The sequence below is a fragment of the Scyliorhinus canicula genome, chromosome 22, assembly GCF_902713615.1.
Source record: "Scyliorhinus canicula chromosome 22, sScyCan1.1, whole genome shotgun sequence".
NCBI lineage: Eukaryota > Metazoa > Chordata > Chondrichthyes > Carcharhiniformes > Scyliorhinidae > Scyliorhinus > Scyliorhinus canicula.
The window spans coordinates 15854450-15881254 of record NC_052167.1 but is presented as its reverse complement, the minus strand read 5'-3'; the positions used below and the strand labels follow the sequence as shown (position 1 = coordinate 15881254).

At 43.0% G+C, this 26805-nt stretch overlaps 1 protein-coding gene across 10 annotated transcripts in view; it reads right to left on the bottom strand.

Moving 5' to 3' along the window:
- Positions 1-26805, bottom strand: part of LOC119956026 (adenosine kinase-like) — a 264496-nt gene that overhangs the window by 87954 nt on the left and 149737 nt on the right. For all 10 annotated transcript variants that reach the window (XM_038782747.1, XM_038782748.1, XM_038782753.1 and 7 more), the window contains exon 6: positions 24145-24253. In XM_038782747.1, coding sequence (XP_038638675.1) covers positions 24145-24253 — 109 coding nt within the window. The remainder of the gene's footprint in view (positions 1-24144; positions 24254-26805) is intronic.

Genomic DNA, 26805 nt, shown 5'->3' with positions numbered 1-26805 from the left:
ATATCTTTTACATCATGCAAGAAATTTTTGAATGCTTTTACGTATGACAAAGCTGCTGCAATTCCAGATTTAAACGTGGGATTACTGCAAACCTTTAGAACAGGAACACCCATCACGAACCATGTTGATGCCAACTGCGAGGGTATTCCCACTTGGAACACCAGTTCGTGGGGGTGTGGTTTTGTTTTTGGAATTTTGCGTAGAGTCAAGCAAAACCCTAGCGAGAATAGGCAGCCCAATTGTCCTGTAACAATTATTAAAGTCTATTTATTAAATTAAAGACAAATACACACGGACAGGACTATTCTATACTAAAACAATTAAGTATATGAATTACTAAACACAGTTTATGTAGAACGTACTCCTTGTTCCAAAATATATCTACGAGTCCCGAACTCCTTCGGACTTCCCCTTTTCTCCCAAACATCCAAATTAAATGGATCTACAGGTCAAAATCCAGCTTAGTTATCATATATACAATGAAGTATAATCATATCGGAGCAACGCCTTATCCTGGTCCAGCAAAGATATTTAAAGTGCCTTTATAATTGTTTTCTGAACGGCCTTAGCTCTAAGATTTAGAGGCTACAAGATGTGAAACTTGGCCTCCTGGCTGCTCGCTGGAAACTAGCTTGTCTGCTTCTGAGGCTACTAGGTGTCAACTCACCTCACATACTTCCGAAGGTCCTGGCCATCGTATCTCTGTTCCACTTTGATGCTACAATCTGTGTCTTTGGCTGCTGCCCCTATCAAATTCCTTGACTCTAGACATTAACATGTGTATATCTCATTGATCTCCCAATTATTTCTACGGTTTCTGACCTATTCCTACTAATAGGGGATTCACATCTGATCCTTTTGCAAATCTCATTACTGGGAGAGCAGCATGCCATCCAGCCTTTTGCAGGCTGGCAACTGCTGTTGTTAGGCAGATTTCTACCTGTTGCTGGGCATATCCCATCCTATTATGCCTTGTTAAATTCTTGTTACTGGTGGTACTAGACTAATCCATGACACAGCACAAAAGAATACTACATGCTTTTGAATTACATTATGTACAAACGTTTGGGACCTAGGTGACAAATTGGTTAAATATATTGCCGTTTGACATTAAATATACATCTCCAGAAGCAGTATTTATGTCTGTGTGTGGTAGTAAGGATTCCCACTAAGTTGGGTTTGGATAATCATGGCCTAATTTTTAACGGGCACAAGGTCACATGCACATCTCCTAAATATTTAATCTTATTTCTCACAACAGTGGCTGGTATGAGAAATAGAAATGTTACTAAGATTCAGAGGGGATCCTCATCTGAGATTGGAATGGAAGGAGCTTTACCTTGTAGCTGACTGCAACTGAATTGACCGGAGGATGTTAACATGACATGCCTGAGTACAATATTTTCCAAAACTTTTAAAACATCTGTGGCTCTTTTACAGACATGTCAATGTTAAAACTGTCAATTCTTCTGTGAACCTTATCAGCACTATCAATCTAAAAGGAGGCAGCACCGGTGGAAAGAAAGGGGTTTTATCCCCCTAAACGTCCGATAATGCCTGGCAAGAACATAGCAAGTGGGTGACCACTCCCAGACCACATCTATCACATTATCAGTGACCTAGAGGCATGTAGAGGCCCAATGTGGGCTTGTGCTCCAAATGACCTCTTGGAAAAATTACACTTCCACATGGACTCTTCCCATACAGTTCAAACAAGCAATTGAGTCAAATGGTGATGAAACATGCATTGGTAATATGAGTTTGTCTTTTAAGATTGAGAATGACTATCCTATAAATATCCTGTAAGTTTATACAGCACAGACCTAGATCTATAACCTCCACACATGGTGAGTTGTTGATCCGAGTCTAACTATTGTGGGAATGAATTCAGGAGCAGCTACAATCTTGCTTGCAGGGAGGGTGTTGTGAATGGAGCCACAATTATTCCTGGTCACATTTTCACAACCCCTTACACGAATTCAGAATGCCATTGGCAGAGATTGGTTGGTTTATGCAGACCAGAGAATTAAAGGGAACAGGATGTAAAATTAGAAAGAGGCTGTTCATAAAGCACAGTTGCTGAAATAGATTTAGCAATAACAACAGGAGTAACTTGCATGCTTTAACATAATTCACTACTTCATAGATACACTTTTGAATAATAATACTACACGATTGTTCACACAACTGGAAGAAATCCAATTGTAAGACTTCAAAAACTGGCATGCAAGCAATTGTTTTAAGATTAAAAATGAAAAATAGAAGTATAATGCTTAAGTGTCTTGATGGATGAATTATATCCGGCACTTACTGAAATCTCGACCTGGGTATAACACGTGACTCTGTTCCTGTCATTTAGTGATGCCTTAATTAGCTGGGTGAATTCTTCTGTCGCTTATACATTGCTTTTTTTTTAGGTGTATATGCACTTCTTTGTTTATTAAAAATTGATGCTGGCCCAATATTGAAGCTGGAACCATTTAATTTCCTACTAAAAATTTACATATTAATTTTAAGCTGGTTCATTTTCCTGCATGAATTAAAGAAACAGTAACCCTTCAGGTCTGCTTTACACAAATTATTGGTTTAAAGTATTTTTGAACATATATTTCAAAACACATTTTCATGCTACTTAAAAAAAACAAACATGACAATCAAATTCTATTTTTAGGATAATGTTCTTTTCATCAAGAAATGAAAGCACTTACCTGAATCATTAAAAGGAAAGAGCCTGCCAATCAATATTTGAGGTAAACTGTGACGAGGCAGTGGCATAGTGGTATTGTCACTGGACTAGTAATCCAGAGACCTACGGCAGATGGTGAGATTTGAATTTAATAAACATTTGGAATTAAAAGTCAAATGATGACCATGAAACCATTGTAGATTGTTGTCATGTCCTTTAGGGAAGGAAATCTGTCTTCCACAGCAATGTAACCGATTCTAAAATGTCCTCCAAAATGGCCTAGCCACTCAATTCAAACACAACGAGTCGGCCAAGTCAGCAAATCCCACAAAATAATTTTTTATTTTTTTTTTAAATGGTAACAGTCGATGCTTATCTGGAAAAGCAATTTACAGGATAGAATACTTATTTGGGAAAAGGCATCTACATTTTTGCGGTTTCCTTGTGCTCAGCAAAGTGAGGAGTGGATGTTATTTCTGGTAAATAAATCCTTTTGTGTTACCCAGTATAAGCATTACACATTTCCAGGTCAGGTACAATGAATAGTCGCCTTAATCCTGTAATTTGCTTCGCCATAGCTAAAGAACAATACCTAGATTATGAACATTCATTTTGCATTTCCAGTTTCAACTATCTATGCTGCTAAGTATGATATGAATGTGAATTTAGTGGGAAATCAGTCTTTAAGCATTGGCCCTGCAACCACCACCCACACTTATTCAAAACAAAATGCTTATAGCAAATAGATCTATTTCTGTCCATGTTCACATTTGAGCCCTAACAGTGAAAGGTCAGTGTGCCAACACAATACTTCAAGACTTGTGTATTTGTTCCGCTGGAGCAGAGAAAACCGAGGGGGGGTGACCTGATCGAGGTGTACAAGATTATGAGGGGCATGGACAGGGTGGGTAGGGAGCAAATGTTTCCCTTAATTGAAGGGTCAGTTACAAGGGGACACAAGTTCAAGGTAAGGGGCAGGAGGTTTAGGGGTGGGGGGGGGGGGGGGATTTGAGGAAAAACATTTTTACTCAGAGGGTGGTGACGGTCTGGAATGCACTGCCTGGTAGAGTGGTAGAGTTAAGTTGCCTCACATCTTTTAAAAAGTACCAAGTACTTGACACGTCATAACATTCAAGGCCAATGGCCAAATGTTGGCAAATGTGATTAGGTAGGCAGGTCAGATGTCTGTCATGCGTCGATGCAGACTCGATGGGAGTAGGGGCCTCTTCTGCACTGTATTATTCTGTGATTCTGTGAAGACAAAACCTTGAATTTCAAAGAGAATGTCTTCAGATGTACATCTAGATTCTTCAACCCCATCTTGGAGGCGAGATACTTGATGCAAAAATTGTCTTCTGTTTGTCAATGGCCATGTCATGATCACAGTCGGGACTGCCGAGTTTAAAAACAAAAATTGAGTTTCCAGTGACTGAAAAGTTCACACAAGGCATCGGTTTGAAGGTCTCAACTGTAATAAGCAAACTAAAAGCAACATTGATTAACAACTATTTAATAAGCAATTTATAGTTTAAACTACGGAACAGATTCTCCCAGTGACTTTTAACATGAATGAAAATCTCACACCACGGTAAGAATTTACAGAGTTCCTTGAGTGGACACTTAATGCACCGAGAACCAGTCCAAAGTTATTTTTGCTCTCAATGGCTGCTTCTCTTCTGACTTTTCCAGTTGGAACTTCAAATCCCAGTGCTGATTTTCACTGTTGAGGGTTACTCGAAGATTCCTTCTTTCTATCCCAAGCTCGGTGAATCTTCCAGTCTCTATTCTCACAAATTCGATCTCTTCAATCTGAATGCGAGCACATACCCATGTTCTGCATGGTGAACAACAGAGTCAGCATTTTCTCTGCTTCACGTGCAGGCCTAGCTGCCTCCATTTCTTTGTGATCTCTCTCTATAGATTCTCACCATCTGATTTGGGTCTGTAAGATTCAGTGATCTCTTCGGAAACCCTTTATATCAATGGCTTACCATGGACACACCCCCTCTCAAAGCTCATCTCTTTGGCAATGTGAATCACATGGGCCTTGCATCCACTGAGAAATGTTACTTAGCTATCCTCAAGACCACCAATTACATTTTATCTTTCAATTAAATTGTTTGAAGTATAACCATTTATAGAACCTGACATTTCTAATGTCTGCCTGGGAGATTTGGGAATCAAAGGTCTACCCATAGTCAGCACAGATGCTCTTGCCATTGTCCACAGATGTGAACATATTGAACATTCTCTGCAGGTCTCTTGACTTAGACCTCTCTTGTCTCCGGAGCAACCCAAGCCACCCCGGCTTGTCAGGTAGAATTCAGAGGTCACATGACCCCATTCATTCCTTCAACTTACCTTTGGGATAGTCCCAAAACATAACAACCCTTTAAACGTCATTTCTGTAAAACCAGTCTTTCAGCCAGCTGAGGCTTATGCTGTAAATACAAATATGTAAACATTTGGTGCTTTACAAAATTTAAAACATCATAATTTATAGGCCAAGCTGGAGGAATGAATAGATCTTCATCTGTTGGTCATGTTTTGTCTAATGAAAATCGCTTATTGTCACAAGTAGGCTTCAATGAAGTTACTGTGAAAAGCCACTAGTCGCCACATTCCGGCGCTTGTTCGGGGAGGCTGGTACGGGAATTGAACCGTGCCGCTGGCCTGCCTTGGTCTGCTTTAAAAGCCAGTAATTTAGCCCAGTGTGCTAAACCAGCCTCTCAAAACCATTTAATAAGATCACGGCTGATCTTTTTATGGACGCAGCTCCATTTACGCGCCTGCTCGCCGTAACCTTTTATTCCTTTACTGTTCAAAAATCTATCTACCTTTGCCTTAAAAACATTTAACGAGGAAGCCTCAACTGCTTCACTGGGCAGGGAATTCCACAGATTAACTACCCTTTGGGTGAAGAAGTTCCTCCTCAACTTAGTCCTAAATCTACTCCCACTTATTTTGAGGCTATGCCCCCGAGTTCGAGTTTCACTCACCAATGGAAACAACCTCCCTGCTTCTATCCGATCTATTCCCTTCATAATTTTGTATGTTTGTATTTTTCTTACAGTCCTTCCCCTTCACTGATATGTATTTTTTCGAAGCACTGTGAAAAATCTCTTTGCAAGTCCTCCACTGGTCCTCAATTGCCCCACCACAAAGTCTTTGCTCCCAACCTACCCTAGCCAACTCCTCCCTCGTCCCATTGTAGTCTCCTCTGTTTAAGCACAAGACACTAGTATTGGATTTTACTTTCTCACACTCCATCTGTTTTGCTGGAACACTGGTCCCAGATTGGTTCAGGTGAAGACCATCCCAACGGTACAGATCATTCCTGTTCCAATACTGATGCCAATGCTCCATGAAATGAAACCCCCTCCTTCCCGCACCACTCCATTAGCCACAGGTTTACTTCCCTAATTTTCTCATCCCCATTCCAATTTGCTTATGGCTCGGGTAGTAATCCAGAGTTTATGACCCTTGAGGGCCTGTTTTGTAATTTGCTCCTCGTGCTTGATAATCCACCAACAGGTCCTCTTTCCTAATCTTGCATATGTTGTTTGTCCCAACATGGACCACAACAACTGGATCCTTCCCCTCCTGCTCCAATATCCTTTCAAGCCGGTCAGAGATGTCCCTCACCCTGGCATTGGACAAGCAACATACCATGCGACGCTCTCGATCCTACTTACAAAGGATGCTATCTGTCCCTCTAATTATCGAATCCCCTACAACTACCACTTGTTTTTTTGCTCCCCTGCTTGAATGGCCTCCTATACCACGGTGCAGTAATCAGCTAGCTCATCCTCCCTAGTCCTTTTCCTCATCCACACGGAGAGCAAGTACCTCATACCTGTTGGGCAAGGTCAAGAGCTGAGGTTCCTCCGTTCCTGAATTCAGTATCCCACTACCCGCCTCACTTGCAGTCACATCCGCGACCACTGACCGAATTTGAGATACTTAACCTACGCTGCTAACATTCTATTTTACCACAATTCATCAAAATATTTCTGATTATTTTTTTCTAATTCTTCCAATTAAGGGGTAAATTAGAGTGGCCAATTCACCTACCCTGCATATCTTTGGGTTGTGGGGATGGGACCCATACAGACACAGGGAGAATGTGCAAACTCCGCATGGACAGTGACCCGGGGCCAGTAAGAAACCTGGGTCCTCGGCGCCGTGAGGCAGCTGCACCCCTCCCCTCCCCAAAAATAGCTGATTTTTAAATAACAAAACAGAATTATTTCACACTATCTATTCCGTATTCACTATCAATAGCCAGGTTATTCCCCTCTGTTTTAAAACTGGCACCATATTATAAGCATGAGGTTCAAATATAATACAAATTATTTGTCATACACTTATTCTTGAAGGATAACGATGACAGTGGTAGAGCAGAGGCCAAGTTCTTAAAAAAAAAGCAAATGCCCTGGCATGTATTTTGTTCCATCAAATCTCTCAATGAATCACAGCAAAACGTAGAATGTAATATGTAAGAATTTGGGACCTAAAAGGTTAATAGAGAGTGGCAGAACAGAAAATGCATCTGTCAGCCAGTATCAAATTACAAGGCTTACTCCTAGATGGTTAGAGAAAAGAGCCTGCAGCACAGCACAGATTACGTGCATACATGGTGGTGGGGGAGGAAGACATTCTGACAGAAGATGAATCACAACCTAACCTGCTAAAAACTCAATTGTAAAATTGGTCATTCTAATGAATATATTGTACTTATAATATCAATAATGCAAACTGTTCCTGAAAACAGGCAAGTCTGTCCTCTTTTATATTACCAGCTCTTTCATTAATTGCTTCAGACTACAGTTCCCTGGCAACAGCCTGCCACTGCACTTTTGGCTCCAGTTCAACATTTTTTCTTGAAAAACAGCATCACTGCTGCCTGTGCTACTGCTAGATTGGCTAAGTGTTCTAATAATGCAGTTTCCACAATCACATGATATAGGAGCAGGCACCAAGAGTGTGGCTGCCAAGCAGCATAAATCATCTGCCCAAAGCAGTTTATTTTGCAAGCAGATCTGAAGATTAAAATCCAAGGTGGCTGCGTTCTTTCACTGATGTAGCAAAATATTAACAAACCATTCAAGAGACAATATTTATTCCAGCACAATCGCAAATACAACATTTATATCTTTACATGATTTTGATATGAGACAGAAAATAAATTATACCAGGAGCTGTAAAATGATTGTTGCAGTGTAGGCGACAAGTTCCAGATTGAAGAGGAAAATGAATGCTTTATTAGCACATTGAAATGCTTTTATCTTCAAATATGTTAAATCCCATTTTATCTCCAGATTGCATTATAACTGATCTTGCAAATAACCTGGTTATCTGTATGCCTAGATTGGGGACATTAAGCAAGGGTTGCCGATGTATGTACAACGTTCTGATTTTTTGACATATATTTGACATTTTTGAAGTGTCAATCTTTTTTTCCCTCTTGATACCAAGATCGATTAAGGTTGTCCAGAACACAGCAGTGAGCATTAACAAGCTCCAGGCAGTAGAAAACATTAACACTATGGTCCTCTAGCTGAAAGAAACTGAAACATTATTTTCAATGAACTCACTGACTGTATAATCAATTGTCACACTTAACACCAGCTGCTCTATTCTCAATGATCAAGTAGCTTTGCTGCAGTGAAGGGACACACGAGCATACAATCAAAGAGACCAGCTTCAAAACTATAACCACTCACACTTTGTATTTGCCAGATGTGTCAGAGTCTCTATCTTTAGATCATGCTAAGATATACTCATGACACTTGAGGTTATATACAATTCTCCCTGACTACACTTTACATTATTGTGGCACAGGAGCTCCCACCGCCTGACATCATGTGACAGTACCATGCAAAAACAGGATTTGAAGCAGATGTTACCACAATACAGACTAAGATAATTAGCAGATGATGCCTGGAAAGGAGAGCATGGGATGCCAACCTTCCACAATTTTTTCAAGTCAAAATTAATGCAATAGAGAAGGAAATGATTGAAAAATAGCAATTTAGCGCAATCTATTTCCTTCAATAGGAATGCAGCATTCTCCTCTAAATACTTGGCATTAACCCCTTTCAGCGCCACTGGCGAACGAGACAGCTAGTTTCAGTACTGAACAAATGCCTACATTCCCAACAAGTTATCCTTCACTTGCTCTGACTGATTTTGGCTCCTAAATATTGGCATAATTGCCGTCGTCCAGCTTGAATGGGTTCCTCCAATGAGTCTCTGGAACATTAATTTAAGCAGCTGCGGGGCTATTTTAAAGCAAGGGGAGGTGATATAAGAGTTAGCCAGATTTAAAACAAAATGACGGAGTAGTAAAAGACAGTTGATTGGAGGTAAAAGTTCAATTCTATAAATTGAACAGGCATGTATCGCACTAGCAACTGTGCCTATTATATTGCATAAGCTTCATGGCTAACTGGTCTAATTTCTCCACATCACTGACACAAGCCAATTTTTAAGGACATATTCAAGTTTTGACGTAATGGAAACTTTGATTAAAATCCTTTCAATCACTTATCAACTGAAGTATTTCCTTCCAACTGACTAGAAATCTCAGTATGCGGTTAAGAGAAATGTCACTTTCTTGTCACTTTTTTGGTTCTCTGCAACACACACTATTTCCTAGCTACAAGTTTACTCTTGGATGTCATAGAATTAGAATTTACAGTGCAGAAGGCAGCCATTCGGCCCATCGAGTCTGCACCAGCTCTTGGAAAGAGCACCCCACCCAAGGTCCACACCTCCACCCTATCCCCATAACCCAGTAACCCCACCCAACACTAAGGGCAATTTTGGACAGTAAGGGCAATTTATCATGGCCAATCCACCTAAACTGCACATCTTTGGACTGTGGGAGGAAACCCATGCACACACGGGGAGAACGTGCAGACTCCGCACAGACAGTTGCTATGGGGGAGGCGTTTTCAGAACCCCAAAATTATCATGGAGTTCAACCAACCTCCCCCTTGATTGTATTGTTGCTTTTGAAGCACACGGCCTGTTCTCCAGGTGTGGTATTACAATTATGGACATGTGGGTTTTTAAACACAAAACAATGTTTATTCCATGAACTCAACGTAACCTTTTAAATAAACATTGGATCACTTAACACCCCTTACTTCAAAGATAACCCCGAAAATAGTACAACACTAAATAATCCCTCAAAATGTTCCGTTAAACCTCCAAGAGACTTAACACCTCTAAACAGAAACACATCAAGTTAAAGACATTACTATTGAATTTAAATCACCCAAATGATTCAGAGATAGTCTTTCATGGCAGAGATCACAGCAGATGCAGCTCATTGCAAACTGACACACCCAAGTTCCTTTTCTCAAAAATGAAACCAAAACACTGCAAAATGGCTGAGCTAAAAACCCAGCTCCACCCATACTCTGACATCACTGCATTTCCTAAAGGTACATTGCTTAAACATCCATTTCTTAAAGGCACTCTCACATGACACAGTGACCCAAGCCACTAATTGAACCTGGGACCCTGGAGCTGTGAAGCAATTGTGCTAACCACAATGCTACCATGCTGCCCTGGATGTTTGACAAATTACAACCAGCCAATAAGAAATGTACAAGAATGGCCTATTGTTTTTTTTTCCCCTTTCAGTGTGAAAGCTCCTGCCTCCACTCAGCATCTCATCAAGTACAGAGACAAGGCCCTAAGATATCTATCTGTTTGGGAAAAATGCAGCCCATCCTGCATTAGATTTGTTGTTTTTTAAATCAACTTCACCTGAGAAGATGGAGATCTAAATCATTACTGTTCTGGTGGCAAGCTGGATTCAAAAGTTGGAAGTCTTTCAGTAGCGAGAACAAGGAGCTCCTAAACTCAGATTGCGTGATCCAGAAAATGTAACCAAGTTAGCAACACATCAAAATGGAAGTACTTAAGTGTCTCAGATGTGCACAGGCATGCTTGAATTCATTTAGCAACTCCTGACCAAATTATAGAGTAAGCAAAATATCTGCTGCTTTCCAATAAAGTTCTTTTTCAAATAAAACTATCCTATGTGAGGAGCGGCAGTGATGGATCTGTATGTGTGAGGGTATTTTTCAAAAGAGCAGGAATGAACATAACAGGTTGCCCATTACCCTTCCATTCTGCCACAAATCTTATGCAATTAATGGTCTGCCAAAGATGCACCTGGGGCATATTGGCCATTAAGAATATTAATAGAAGCGATATCGTCCTTTCTAAGCAGTTCACTCAAGGTAACAGTGGGCAATATTTCCCATCAAAACCAACTTATTCTTACTCCCTATATTCTGTGCAAAGGCAAAAATGGTCACAAACAGGTTCGTGAATGGGCAGAAATTTTTCCTGTAAAGATGAATTACTTTCCTGAAAATAGCTATGAAACCCAAGAGTGGTTATAGTGAAAGGTTTCAGGTAACTGAAATGGTTGAGTGCATCCTACTTTGACCAGATGTTTGCGTTATGAAGTGACTTAAGTAGCTTTTCTAACTGCCCTAGCAGGTACTTGAGAGCACAGTAGCAGAAAATTGATCAATGTCAAGCTGAAGAACAGCACAGAACAGTGCTGTTCTTCAGACCAGTATAAAACAGCTAAACATTTATGAAATGAAATTCATTCTCAAAGAGATATAGATAGATACTGCAAATACTACAACAGATAGTTAAATTAATAATTACACAGACTGTTGACTTGACAAACAATATTGTTGTTTTTCAAAAGAAAATGAGGTCAGACAATCCACTCTTTGGAAATTCTGCCTTGTGTGGCAGTATTTCAACAGATTTTCCAAATGGATCTCTGAACAGTCATGTTACTGGCTACGAGTGTTCAAGGATTATCTATGAACCATAATGTAACCAGCAGGAGGGGAAGGCAGCCTCCTGGCTCAAGAGAAATGTTAGCAAAGTTCCTAGAGGTTGTCAAGTAATGAGGATAGCATCCTGAAAAATAAGGGGACAATGACAGCTATCAAAAAGGGTCTCTTTAATGCATCATATTATAAAACCATAACATAAGTGGCCTAGATGATTTGGAACACATTTCCCGGAAACCAACTCACTGGTGAGTAAGACATGCATAGAAAGGTTGGGGCTTTGATGGCAACAAGCTGACTCAGCTACAAGTGCAATGTAGCAATCGGTGCTGAGTCTTTCAGAACTGACCTTAGTAACAAGCCTGGGCAGAAATATACAGGTCCCAATTTCAGGATGCTGTACACAGGTGACAATGCTGACAGGTGTCAGTGACTATGACATTCCTTGAACAAGTCTTGATCTGAGAAAGGGTGTTCAATTTTGAGAAAGCTGAAGCAATTGCAACCCTACTATGCTTAATGATAAGTCAAAGTAACTATCAACAAATCATCTTTTAAAAAATATGATTTTTCAGATCCATTATAATCCTCTGATGAGATAGAACTTTCAAAGTTTCAAAGTCAATTGGCCTGTACTGGCAAATCTTTTTAGAGAAAACAAACAAGTTGGATTTTCATTTTGGTTATTCATCCACTTGATGCTTGGATTTGGCCATCCATGTGAGTCTTGGATTTCAGATTTGTAACTAACAGTACATTTTTCTAGGAAGCAACTGTACTTTGGAGTACACTAGTGGTAATCAAGTGTCAAAAGCAAAAGTGAAACACAGAGGGACTAAATCTCGACGTATAGATACAGAGAATAACGGATAAACAAACTGAATTAAATTAGATTAAAGGCAGAAAATAAGACCTAGAAATAATATCACATATATGATGAGATACTGTTCTATACAAAACACAGATTAAACAATAATTTAGAAAAAGAGTTGATAACTTAATTGCAGCAGTAAGCAGTGAAAATTTAATTCCAGTTCACGGCCCGGGTCAATATTCATCCCTCAATCAACAACACTGAAAATAATGGGCGGCACGACAGCACAGTGGTTAGCACTGTTGGTTCACAGCTCCAGGGTCCCAGGTACGATTCCCGGCTTGGGTCACTGTCTGTGCGGAGTCTGCATATTCTCCCAGTGTCTGCGTGGGTTTCCTCCGGGTGCTCCGATTTCCTCCCACAGTCCAAAGATGGTACAGTAAGTTTCAAACACTAGCTTTCGGAGCACTGCTCCTTCCTCAGGTGATTCACCTGAGGAAGGAGCAGTGCTCCGAAAGCTAGTGTTTGAAACAAACCTGTTGGACTTTAACCTGGTGTTGTAAGACTTCTTACTGTGCTCACCCCAGTCCAACGCCGGCATCTCCACATCAGTCTAAAGATGTGCAAGTTAGATGGATTGGCCATGCTAAATTGCCCCATAGTGTCCATAAAGGTTAGGTGGGGCTCCTGTGTTACAGGGATAGGGTGGAGGTGTGGGCTTGAGTAAGGTGCTCTTTGCAAGGGCCAATGCAGATTCGATGGGACGAATGGCTTCCTTCTGCACTGTAAATTCTATGATTCTATGAAGTTATCTGGTCATGGTCACATTACTTCTTTGAGGAGTTTGCTGTGTGCTAGTTACTGCGCCTTTTCCTAGGTTACAATAATGATGCTTTAAAAGTACATTCCTGCCTGAAGAGAGTTTTGGGATATCCCGAGGTTGTGAATGGTGCTTTTAAATGTAAGTCTTTCATTTTTTTCTTTACAGTTTGACTATTGGGTTATTTTTCCAATTTGCAAATCAGCAGTTTGTTACCAAGAAAAGTATATATTCAATACAAATGGAAGCAGGTATCCAAATTCATGCAATAATGTTACACTAAATTGTGAATTCAAAGTGGCACGGTTATGGTTCCATATGTTGAAAGTTTGCCAGATTCCTCAAATCGCTGTGATAATGTCCTAATCCCAAACTGTGGCCAAAATACATTAATCCTGCCCCGATTTCTTTGCAGTTACTGAAATGGTTGACCACACCATCCTAACCTCTACATCTCTCACCTGGTGATCAGTTCAGTGGTACTGCACTCATTGATTCCATTGTTACACCTCAGGTCATATCGAGGTTTCTAATATTGATTCTGGTCCCACCACCGACAGACCCATACATGATCCTTACCTCCTCTTTCTGCAACAATATCATTCACAAACATGGATTGCTTTCAAATGTACATTGATGATACCTAGCTCAACCCTCTAACCCTGCCACTGCCTCGGTGTGCTCAGACTGCCTGTCCAATTTCCAGTCTTCAATGGGTCATAATCTCCTTGTTATATATTGGGAAGCTCAAAGACATACTCTTTAAGCAGCTACAGAGTCTTTATCCTGGCCACTAATTCTGTACCGAGCAACTAACTCAGACAGAATCAGACCGATTGCAAGCTCAACATCCCAGAGATTCTAACCCCATATCCTAACCATCAAAAAGGACAACTTCCACTTTGCACAACCCAACCTTTTTGGCTGGCCATTCAAATTTGCATCCTTGTGTTTAAACCCTCCCTGATTTGTCTCTCTCTAGTCCTGTAGCTTCCTCCAGCTGCGCAACTTGATTTGCAAAAAATAGCCTGTTGATGTGCGTAACTCTGAAAGCAACTGCCATTGGGACACCGAATGACATTTCTAAATAGATATGCAAAAATGTTCCATTGTCAAAAAGTACTGCGGGAGCTGGTCAAGACTAGCCTCAGCTTGATGGTGCAACAACTCAATAGCCGTTAACATCAAACAGTTGGGAGAGTGAAAACAGCGCGAGAGGAGGGACAGCCGGGAGACGCAGTGGTTGCTGGTCAAGTGTTTTATTTTTACCAGTATTTTTATTTGTATTTAAGTTGGGCGGTTGCTAAACCCGAGACATTACACTTGTAGTGTCCCCCACCCTTCCACCTCCTCTAACCTAAGGGGGTGAGTGAATATCAGGGAAGCTCTTTCTTTCTTGTTCTTGTTTTTATCGCAAGTTATCTAGGGGGGGGGTGGCAGGGAAGGCAGTGCAATGTCCCTCCTACAGAATGTTTGAGGTGAGAGACTCTGTCAGTGTCCCTGCTGATTTCACCTGTGGGAAGTGCACCCATCTCCAGCTCCTCAGAAACCGCGTTAGGGAACTGGAGCTCGAGCTGGATGAACTTCGGATCATTCGGGAGGCAGAGGTGGTCATAGATAATAGCTTCAGGGATGTAGTTACTCCGAAGAATGAAGATAGATGGGTGATGGTGAGAGGGGCTAGGAGGAAGAAGTCAACACAGGGATCCCCTGTGGTCGTTCCCCTTAGTAACAAGTATATCACTTTGGATACTGGTTGGGGGGGGGGGAGGAAGACATACCAGGGGTAAGCCACGGTGACCGGATCTCCAGCACCGAGTCCGTCCCTGTGGCTCAGAAGGGAAGGGGGGAGAGCAGGAGAGCAATAGTTATTGGAGACTCGATAGTTAAGAGGGACAGATAGACGGTTCTGTGGCAGCGAAAGAGACTCACGGATTGTATGTTGCCTCCCGGGTGCCAGGTCCGTGACGTCTTGGACCATGTTTTCAGAATCCCTAACGGGAAGGGGGAACAGTCACAAGTCGTGGTGCACATCGGTACCAATTACATAGGTAAGAGTAGGCACGGGGATTTAAAACAGGAATTTAGGGAGCTAGGGTGGAAGCCGAGAGCCAGGACAAACCATGTTGTCATCTCTGGTTTGTTGCCGGTGCCACGTGCTAGCGAGTTGAGGAACAGGAAGAGAGTGCAGATAAACAAGTGGCTGCAGGGATGGTATCGGAGGGAGGGTTTCAGTTATGTGGATAATTGGAGCACATTCTGGGGAAGGTGGGACCTGTACAAACAGGACGGTTTGCACCTGTACCAAAGGGGCATCAATATCCTGGGAGGAAAATTTGCTATGGCTCTTCGGGGGGGGGGTTTAAACTAATTTGTCAGGGGGATGGGAAAGCGAGCTGTAGTCCAGAAGCCAGTCTTGAGAGTAGTGAGGTACTGAGGAGGGTATCAAGGTCGCAGGAGTGTACCGGCATGCACAAAGGTGGGTTGAAGTGTGTCTACTTTAATGCAGGGAGCATCCAGAATAAGGTAGGTGAACTTGGAGCGTGGATTAGTACTTGGGACTACGATGTTGTGGCCATTACGGAGACATGGTTAGAACAGGGACAGGAATGGTTGTTGGAAGTTCCAGTAAGAGTAGGGAAGGTGGTAAAAGAGGTGGAGGGGTAGCATCGTTAATCAAGGATAGCTTAACGGCTGCAGAAAGGCAGTTGGAGGGGGATCTGCCGACTGAGGTAATATGGGCTGAAGTTAGAAATAGAAAGGAGCAGTCACGTTGTTCGGAGTTTTCTATAGGCCCCCAAATAGTAATAGAGATGTGGAGGAAGAAATTGCAAAGCAGATTATGGATAGGGGTGGAGGTCTCAAATATTGATTGGAACCTCTATAGGTTGAACAGTTCAGATGGGGCAGTTTTTGTACAAGTGTGGGCAGGAGGGTTTCCTGACACAATACGTGGATTGGCCGACATTGGATTTGGTACTGGGTAATGAACCGGGTCAAGTGTTAGATTTGTTTGCGGGAGAGCACTTTGGAGATAGTGACCACAATTCAGTGTCTTTCAGTATTGCAATGGAGAGGGATAGGGCCATACGGCAGGGCAAGGTTCATAATTGGGGGAGGGGTAATTATGATGCAATTAGGCAAGAATTAGGGAGCATAAGATGGGAACAGAAACTGTCAGGGAAAGGCACAAATGAAAAGTGGAGCTTGTTCAAGGAACAAATACTGCGTATCCTTGATAGGTATGTCCCTGTCAGCCAGGGAGGAAATGGCCATGTGAGGGAACCATGGTTCACAAAAGAGGTTGAATGTCTTAAGAAGAAAAAGGAAGCGTATGTAAGGATGAGAAAACAAAGTTCAGTTGGGTCGCTTGAGGGTTACAAGGTAGCATGGAATGAGCTAAAAAAAAAAAGGGTTTAGGAGAGCTAGGAGGGGGCATGAGAAGTCCTTGGCGGGTCGGATCAAGGAAAACGCCAAGGTTTTTTACTCTTATGTGAGAAATAAAAGAATGACCAGGGTGAGGTTAGGGCCGGTCAAGGACATTAGTGGGAACGTGCATGGAGTCAGAAGAGATAGGAGAGGCGTTGAATGAAAACCTTTCTTCAGTGTTCACCGAGGAGAAGAGCCATGTTTTTGAGGATGAGTGTGTGATACAGGCGGGTAGGCTGGAGGAGGTAGATGTTCTGAGGGAAGATGTATTAGCAATTTTGAAAAACCTGAGGGCCGACAAGTCCCCTGGGCCAGATGGGTTATATCCTAGGATTCTTTGGGAGGCAAGGGATGAGATTGGAGAGCCTTTGGCTTTGATCTTTGGGTCACTGTCCACAGGGATAGTGCCAGAGGACTGGAGAGTGGCGAATGTTGTTCCTCTGTTCAAGAAAGGGAATAGGAATGACCCTAGTAATTATAGGCCGGTTAGTCTTACTTTGGTGGTCGGTAAGTTAATGGAAAGGGTCCTGAGGGTTAGGATAATGACCATTTGTAAAGATGCAGCTTAATCCGGGATAGTCAACACGGATTCGTGAAGGGTAAGTCTTGCCTCCCAAATTTGATTGAATTCTTTGAGGAGGTAACTAAGTGTGTAGATGAAGGTAGAGCAGTTGATGACGTATACATGGAATTTAGTAAGGTGTTTGATAAGGTTCCCCACGGTCAGCTCATGAAGTAAGGAAGGAGGTGTGGGATAGAGGGAAATTTGGCCAATTGGATAAGTAACTGGCTATCACATAGAAGACAGAGGGTGGTGGTGGATGGAAAATTTTCAGTCTGGAGACCAGTTACCAGCGGTGTACCACAGAGATCAGTGCTGGGTCCTCTGCTATTTGTGATTTTTATCAATGACTTGGAGGAGGGGGCCGAAGGGTGGGTCAGTAAATTTGCTGATGACACCAAGATTGGTGGAGTAGTGGATGAGGTGGAGGGCTGTTGTAGGCTGCAAAGAGACATTGGTAGGATGCAGAGCTGGGCTGAAAAATGGCAGATGAAGTTTAACCCTGATAAATGCGAGGTGATTCATTTTGGTAGGACACACTTGAATGCGGATTACAGGGTCAACAGCAGGGTTCTGAGGAATGTGGAGGAACAGAAAGATTTTGGGGTTCATGTCCACAGATCTCTGAAGGTCGCCACTCAAGTGGATAGAGCCATGAAGAAGGGCCGAAGGGCCTGTTCTGTGCTGTACTGTTCTATGTTCTATCATAGAGTAACAGAGTCATACAGCACAGAACAGGCCCTTCGGCCCATCACATCTGCGCCAGTCAAAAACAACCACCTAACCATTCTAATCCCATTTTCCAGCACTTGGCCCGTAGCCTTGTATGCCCTGGGATCGCAAGTGCACATATAAATTCTTCTTTAATGTCATGAAGGTCTCAGCCTCCACCACCCTTTCAGATAGAGAATTCCAAACTCCCACCACCCTTTGGGTAAGAAGCTTTTCCTCAGATCGCCTTTAAACCTTCTGCCTATTACCTTAAATCTACGTTCCCTGGTTATTGACCCCACGTCAAGGGGAAAAAAGTTTGTTCCTGTCTACTCTATCTATGCCCCTCATAATTTTATGCATCTCAATCATGTCCCCTCAGTCTCCTCCATTGCAAGGAAAACAAACCAAATCTATCCAATCTCTCTTCATAGCTAAAACTCTCCAGCCCAGGCAACATCCTGTAAATCTCCCCTGCACCCTTTCCAGTGCTATCACATCCCTCCTGTAATGTGGATTCCAGAACTGCACACAGTACTCTAGCTGTGGCCTAATCAATGTTTTATACAGTTCCAGCATAATCTCCCTGCTCTTAAACTCTTTTTTGGTAGGGCACACATTATGCCTTGGCTAATAAAGGCAAGGATACCATATGTCTTCTTTACCACTGTGTCCACCTGCTCTTCTTTTTTTTAATAAACAATTTTATTGAGGTATTTTTGGCATTGTAAACAGTTACAGTAATGTGCAAATATCAACCCAACACAGAAACATAGCACAAAAGACCAATCCTCTCTCATAAACAGTACCCGCCTATTTATTCCTCCTATTCTACTCTAATCTACCCCCTCCTTTTAATTCCCCGCAAAGAAGTCGATGAATGATTGCCACCTTCGGGTGAACCCTAATACAGATCCTCTCGGGGCAAACTTAATTTTTTCCAGCCCTAAAAAGCTCGACATGTCCGAGAGCCATGCTTCCGTCTTCAGGAGCTTTGAGTCCCTCCATGCCAGTAGTATACGTCGCTGGGCTACCAGGCATGCGAAGGCCAAGACGTAGGCCTCCCTCTCCTCCTGGATCCCCGGGTCTTCCGAGACCCCAAAAATTGCCACCATTGAACTCATCACCACCCTAGTTTTCAGTACCTGAGACATGCTGTCCACAAATCCCTCCCAGTATCTCCTAAGTTTTGGACATGCCCAGAACATGTGGACGTGGTTCGCTGGCCCTCCCGCACACCTAGCGCACTCGTCCTCCACCCCAAAAAATGTACTAATCCGGGTCACCGTCATGTGGGCCCAGTGGACGACCTTGAACTGAATCAGGCTGAGACCAGCACATGTTGCAGTTGAATTCACCCTACTCAGGGCTTCCGCCCATACCCCCTCCTCCATCTCCTTGCCAAGTTCCTCCTCCCACTTGAGCTTCAGTTCCTCTGTCTGGGACTCCTGCCCTTTCATGGGTTCTCGGTAAATATCTGAGACTTTCCCCACTCCCATCTCTCCCCTAGAGACTACTCTGTCCTGGATCCCTTTTGGTGAGAGGTGTGGGAAGGATGGGACCTGTCTAGGTATGAAGTCACGCATTTGCAAGTACCGAAAGTCATTCCCTCTTACTCGTCCGAATTTCTCCTCGAAGGCCCTCATGCTCGAGAAGCGCCCCCATAAGAACATATCGCCCATCCTTTCCACTCCCGCCCACCGCCACGCTCGGAATCCACCGTCCATACTCCCAGGGGCGAATCGGTGGTTGTCGCATATTGGAGACCAGACCGATGTTCCCACCTCCCCTACATGCCTCCTCCACTGGCCCCAGATCCGTAGGGCTGCCACCACTACCGAGGTGGTGGAGTACCTGGCCGGCAGGAGCGGTAGGGGGGCCGTGACCAGGGCTGCCAAACTGGTGCCCCTGCACAAAGCCGCCTCCACTCACCCCCAAATAGACCCCGTACCCACCATCCAACACCTTACCATGGCTATGTTGGCCGCCCAGTAGTAGTTACTGAGGTTCGGCAGCGCAGCCCCCCCTCGCTACAGTTCTTCTCAAGCATCGCTTTCTTCATCCACGGGGACTTACACGCCCAAACAAAGCCCATAATAATCGTGTTGACCCTTTTGAAGGACCGCAGGATGAAAATCGGGAGGCACTGGGAAATAAACAGGAATCTTGGGAGGATTGTCATCTTTCCCATTTGCACTCTCCCTGCAAGTGATAGCGGGAGTGCATCCCATCTCCTAAACTCGCTCTTCATTTGCTCCACCGCTCTAGTCAAATTTAGCATATGCAGCCTGCCTCAGTCTCGTGCCACCTGTATCCCGAAGTATCGGAAACTTTGTCCGACCATCCTAAATGTCAGCCTCTTCAACCTGTTCTCTTGGCCCCTCGCCTGCACTACAAACACCTCACTCTTAGTCATGTTCAGTTTGTACCCTGAAAACCTGCCAAATTCTCTCAATATTCCGAGTAGACTGTCCATCCAAGCCAGCGGGTTCGCTACGTACAGGAGCAGGTCGTCTGCGTACAGTGATACCCTGTGCTCCACCCCTCCCCTGATCATTCCCTTCCACCCCCTTGCAGCTCTCAGGGCAATCGCCAGAGGTTCTTTGGCCAGTGCAAACAGCAACGGGGAAGAGTAGACATCCCTGTCTGGTCCCCCGGTGTAGTCTAAAGTACTCTGATGTTGTCCTATTCGTCCTTGCACTAGCTTTTGGGGCCTGGTACAATAGTCTAACCCAGTCAACAAAACTCTCCCCGAACCCAAACCTTCAGAGTACCTCCCACAAATAGTCCCACTCCACCCAGTCAAAGGCCTTCTTGGCATCCATTGCGACCACTACCTCTATCTCTCTGCCCTCCGGGGGCATCATGATCACATTAAGTAGTCTTCTCAAGTTGGCTACCAGCTGTCTGCCTTTAACAAACGCTGTTTGGTCTTCCCCAATCACCTCCGGGACACAGTCCTCAATTCTAACCGCCAAGACCGTAGCCAGGAGATTGGCGTCGACGTTGATCAGGGAGATTGGTCTGTATGACCCACACGCTTCCGGGTCTTTATCCCGTTTTAATATCAGCGAAATGGTAGCCTGTGACATTGTTGGGGGTAGAGTCCCTCTGTCCCTCGCCTTGTTAAATACCCTGGTCAGCACTGGCCCCACTACCTCCGAGAACTTATTATAGAACTCCGCTGGGTATCCATCCGGCGCCGGGGATTTACCCGATTGCATGGCCTTCAAGCGATCAGTACTTCCTCAGCTCTGATCGGGGCCCCCAGTCCGTCTAGCAGCCCCCTACCCACTTTTGGGAAGATCAGTCCGTCTAAGAAACGCTTCATATCCTCCGGCTCCCCAGGGAGTTCCGAGGTATAGATCTTGCTGTAAAACTCCCAAAACACCTTGTTGTTCAGTCCTGATGAGTCATCCACTCTGTTCCCATATCGTCCACTACCCTGCCTATTTCTCTGGCCGCCTCCTTCCTCCTGAGTTGCTGCTTAAGCATTCTACCAGCTTTCTCCCCATGCTCATAGACCACACCCTTTGCCTTCCTGAGTTGTTCCACTGCTTTGCTCGTGGACAACACTCCCAGCTCGGCCTGCAGTCTCTGTCTATCTCTACGTAGGCCCCCCTCGGGGCCTCTGCGTATTCCCTATCTGTCCGGTGGATCTCCTTGACCAGTCTGTCCATTTCCGCTCTGTCCGTTCTATCTCTGTGGGCCAGAATTGAAATCAGCTCCCCCCGTACCACCACCTTCAGCGCCTCCCACAGGGTCGCTGCTGAGACATCCTCTGTGTCATTAACCTGCAGGTAGTCCCGCATGCACTTCCGCAGTCTCTCGCACACCCCCTCCTCCGCTAGCAATCCTACTTCCAATCTCCATTGCGGACACTGGTAGCTCCCTTTGCAGACCTGTAGGTCAACCCAGTCTGGGGCATGATCCGAGATGGTGATCGCCGAACCACCTGCTCTTAAGGGACCGGTGTACATGCACACCAAGATCCCGCTGATTCTGCGTTCTTCCCAGGGTACAGATATTTATCATGTATTCCCTTGCCTTGTTTGTCCTGCCCAAATGCAGCACCTCACACTTATCCGGGTTGAATTCTATGTGCCATTGATCAGCCCAACTGACCAGTCCATCTTTCTGTAATCGGAGGCTACCCCTCCTCAATATTTACCATCCCATTCATTTTCATATCACCCGCAAACTTACTGATCAATCTTCCTACATTCATATCCAAATCCTTTCTATAAAGCACATACAACAATGGCCCCAACACTAATCTCTGCGGGACCCCACTAGACACAGGTTTCCAGTCAGAAAATCACCCCTCGACCATCACCCTCCGCCACTCAGCCAATTTTGGATCCAATTTGTCAAATTTCCTTGGATCCCATGGCCTCTAACCTTCGCTATCAGTCTCCCTAATCAAAAGCCTTGCTAAAGTCAAAGTAGACTATGTCAAATGACCCTCATCTACACACCTGGAAATGTATTTTTTTTCAGAATGGCAGTCAGACATTCCAAAGTATTTCCTTGCACAAAGTACTTGGGGACATTTTAATATGACACACATATACATATATAAATAAAAACGCTATATAAACGCAAGGATTTACTTTTAGTTTTTGATTCTTGGAAAGCATAATACGCCTTGAATCTGAATAAATTTGTTTGTTGGTCAGTGGATTAAGAACTGGCTTCCACCGGCAGAAACTAGTTAACTGTTGTACCTCTCTGTGGAGATTAGCTACTCGTGATGTCCTGCAGCGATCAGTGTCAGGACAGTTGCTTTTGCTACCTTCATTCATAGGCCGAAGGTTGGTAGGTGTTGGAGAAATGGCCCACAAATTTGAGGACAATATGAAGACTTTTGCAAGTGTTAGGATTATGGATACAAATGGATGCTAATGAGATGGCCAATGGACATTGCATGAATGGTATTTAACTTTGTTAAATATTGTGTCACACATGTGGGCAGGACCAATACCAAATATACTTTTATCCTCAGGGTGCATAATTGAAGTCTGCTGTGAAAGAAAGATCCGTGTTATGGTATATAATTCTCTCAATGTTTACAATGGTGTGGTGTTAGCTAAAGCAAATAGTATTGGGTTGCACTGTCAGGAGAATTTTACACACAAAATAAAACACACCAATTTGTCCTCTATGGGGCTTTGGTTAGCTATCACTTCAATTACTGCGTCCAATTCTGGTCTCCTCTCAAGATGAGCATTATAGAAGCATTGGAAAAGGATCAAAGAGGGGTCACAAGTAAAAATTATGCCCATTTTCAAACTTCCTGACCCAGACAGGTTGTCTCTTTTTTACTTTAGAGATGCATTGATCAAGGTTCTTAAATAATGAAGAAACAAGACTGTCTTCACATCAGGCAATTTCAATTGATTAGGTTAGGGAAGACCAGGATCAGGCATACAAGTTACAAACAGCTGGAACTAAGTTAGATGCAGTCGGTTTCTTTTTCCCCCCCACGGGCTAGTTGACTTGAGAAAAGTAATTGCTGGCTCGTATGTTGATTTGCTGGCCATTTTCAAGTGAGCTGGAACTGTTTCTGGCCGTTTCAGATATCACAGAGGCCAAAAGTTAGGTAAAATCCCAAGTAATATGAAGCATGTCAAATATAATCTCCTGGACTGGTCTTGATCGTCCAAGGAGGTCAAAGGAGTATTTTCAGGAATTTTTCCTCCTAAATTGATCTTGCTTTTAAAAATCTGTTTTGTTTTTCCTCTCCCAGGCAACTAATTTGTTGTTGGTGTAGGGATGGGGTTGTTGTTGTTAAATACGATACTTAAGAGGCATTATGTAAGCAAGGCTGGATGGTCCAGTTGCTCCTTTCCTGTCCATCATTTTACATACTCAAATAGAACTCTTTAGGCACCAAGGAACTTTAGATAAATGGCTTTGTTCCATATTTAGCTATTGTGCTCATGGCAAATGTAGCCCATTATTGTTTTCCAATGTTTGATTTTGATTTATAGCAAAATTCAGAGACCTGGAATAAGTACATTAGGTGAACTGTTCATTAAAAAAAATAAATTTAGAGTACCCAATTCTTTTTTTCTCAATTAAGGGGCAATTTAGCGTTGCCAATCCACCTACTCTGCACATCTTTTTGGGTTGTGGGGGTGAGACCCACACAGACAGGGGAGAATGTGCAAACTCCACACCCAGGGCCGGCACCGAGAGGCAGCAGTGCTAACCACTGCCCCTGAAGTATTCCATTTTAAGTTTAAAATTTGTTTTTTACAATATGTAAAGCATACTTACTGCAATATAATATACTTTGGCTTTTTCCACCAACTGCCAGTTTTCCTTCTGGTCCAGATGTCTATCCTTTTTGTAGCAATTTGCTGCTGCCAGTTTCGCAACAAGAGACCTAAAATAGACAAATGAAGTTAGCTGGTGAATTACTTGAATACATTAAATAGAAAAATATCTGTCAAAACATGTTATCTCTAGGGCAGCACGGTGGCGCAGTGGTTAAGTGCTGCCGCCTCACGGCACCGAGGTCCCAGGTTCGATCCCGGCTCTGGGCCACTGTCCGTGTGGAGTTTGCACATTCTCCCCGTGTTTGCGTGGGTTTCGCCCCCACAGCCCAAAAAACGTGCAATGTAGGTGAATTGGCCACACTAAATTGCTCCTTAATTGGAAAAAATGAATCTCTTTTGGAGAACATCCAATATCCAGTAACTTCAGCAGAATTTTATTTAAGTGACATACAGCAATACGAAGTTGTTTGCTGCAAGATGCAAGTAAAAGCTTATGCAGGGTACTCAGTGGTTTCCCTGAAAGGGCATGGAATTCCTCAGGATTCCCACTGAAAGGATGGTGGGGGGGACAACACCACACTATGGATACAGCACCATAGAATAATTCCCAGGGCACAGATTTGCATATGGACAGTCAGCAGCCGAGATAAAAAGTTCAGCTATACGTTCAAATGTACTGATCAAAACTGGATGGAATGACTGGACTATTTGAATTTGTTCAATTTATAAGTTAGTATGCTTTCAGTAAGTTGCTGTAATTTTCTCCCTCCTTAGGAGTGTAATAACTCATTCTGTCAAACTGTTCCAATGATACTACTAGTCACTAGTACTTTGTACAAATACTTCGGCAATGAACGGCAGCAGTTTATATTCATTGTGGGAAGCAACAGTACTCAGTTCCATTACTTACCTACTGGTTCCTATTTATATTAACTTTCAACTATGCACTCAGACGGTGATTAGGATAAGCAATTTTGACTGATATTTTCCCTTCCCAATCCCAGGACAATAAAGCTAATAGCGTGCATCTGCTGCTGCTACAGGTGAGAATCGCTAACTTAACTCAATCTAAAGATGGAATATGGAATATTTATAATTAGTATAACTTAGTGTACACCCTATGGTGTGTTTAGTAACAGCCATCAGCGAAGCTTCAAACAATTTTCTTTTCAATCTGCTAATGATTTCAATAATTTCTCCAAATGTTTGTTTTTCTCGGGAACCACATTCATGTCAGTGGATGTATTGTGGATTAATTAAACATTTTTTGAAAAGCATTTTGTCAGATGCTAAGAATATTGAAAACCTAAAATGTAGAACTCAAATTAGATGTAATTTCACAAGTTTCTAGTAAAAACTTTCAATACTTACCTCAGGAAAGATAACGCATAGTTAGCTTAAATACCTTTTGGTACAACCACAGCAATTTAATAACATACTCCAATTAATCAATAAAATGTGCACAGACCAGCAGAGTTTGGTCAACATTTTAGGCTATGTTTACAGCCAAAAATATTTCCACTACTTTATGAGAGAAAAATTCTGCTGTGCAAGATTAGCACCAGCATTATAATCCTTTAATTTGTAACTGTACTATTTATTTTCTATTTTTCTGTACTCTCAACAGCAAGTAAAGCTGAGGGGATAGAATTGGCAAGTATCCTCTTAGAGATAGCAAAAATAAGATTCACCTGTCCTGTCAGCTGCATCGCTTCCTGATTCCAAACAATAAATAATTACCACTCCAAGTTATTTTTAGACCCCTCCTCCCAGATGAGTATGACATGTGGCTTTTCCAATCAAATTTTCTTTTAAACCTTTGCTTTCAAAATTCTTTCCGCTGATATGGTAAAAACCATGGATTATGCAAATGTTTCTTTTTATATTGTCGACATAAACTAAAAATCAGATGAGTTCCATTATAAATCAAAAGCCAGTTAACTGTCAAAATTATTGGGTAATTTCACAGGTATATTAGTCGATAGGTAGAGATGGAAAAAAGCAAATACAATGAAAAAGGTGTACGCATAGGGTTAGCACGCTGTTGATTAACTCTGACCAATGGCTCAAATCTAAAATGCGATATAATTAGCTTCCAGGTCCCCAAGCTGTGTGGAGCAAATAGATCAACGGTATTGATTTTAACTGCTGCTGTGACAGGGCATTTAAATTGAGGGCAGTCACAACTCGCTGATCTTGCTGCTTTCTTGCCATGCCCTAATGTTAACTTGCTCATTTGAGGTGATTAAGACACCTGCAGGAATGCAGTGGTCATTCAACACCCGACTCCAATGTCTGTTGGACTCATATGTACAGTGATGTTCTTCCCATCAGGCCGGACCTGCTGGGAGTCAGCTGGTGGACAAGACACCCAGGCAGATGTTTTATACTTCAAGAAGAACTCTGGGCCTTGCATTAAAGGGTTTCCCTTGCCCTGGCATCCACACATCGATCGTCCCTATTCGACAGAGAAGGGGCTATTGCCATCCATTGATCAGGAAGTTGCAGGTCAGGTTTCTGGCTGGGTTAAGGTACGATTCTGGGAAGCAGATAAAAGCAAGGAAAAGATACAGGGCTATGAGGAGATAGTAGAATTAGTTTTGGATTGTTTTTCATAGGGCCAGAAGAAACATAATGGGCCGAACTGCCTCCTGCACAA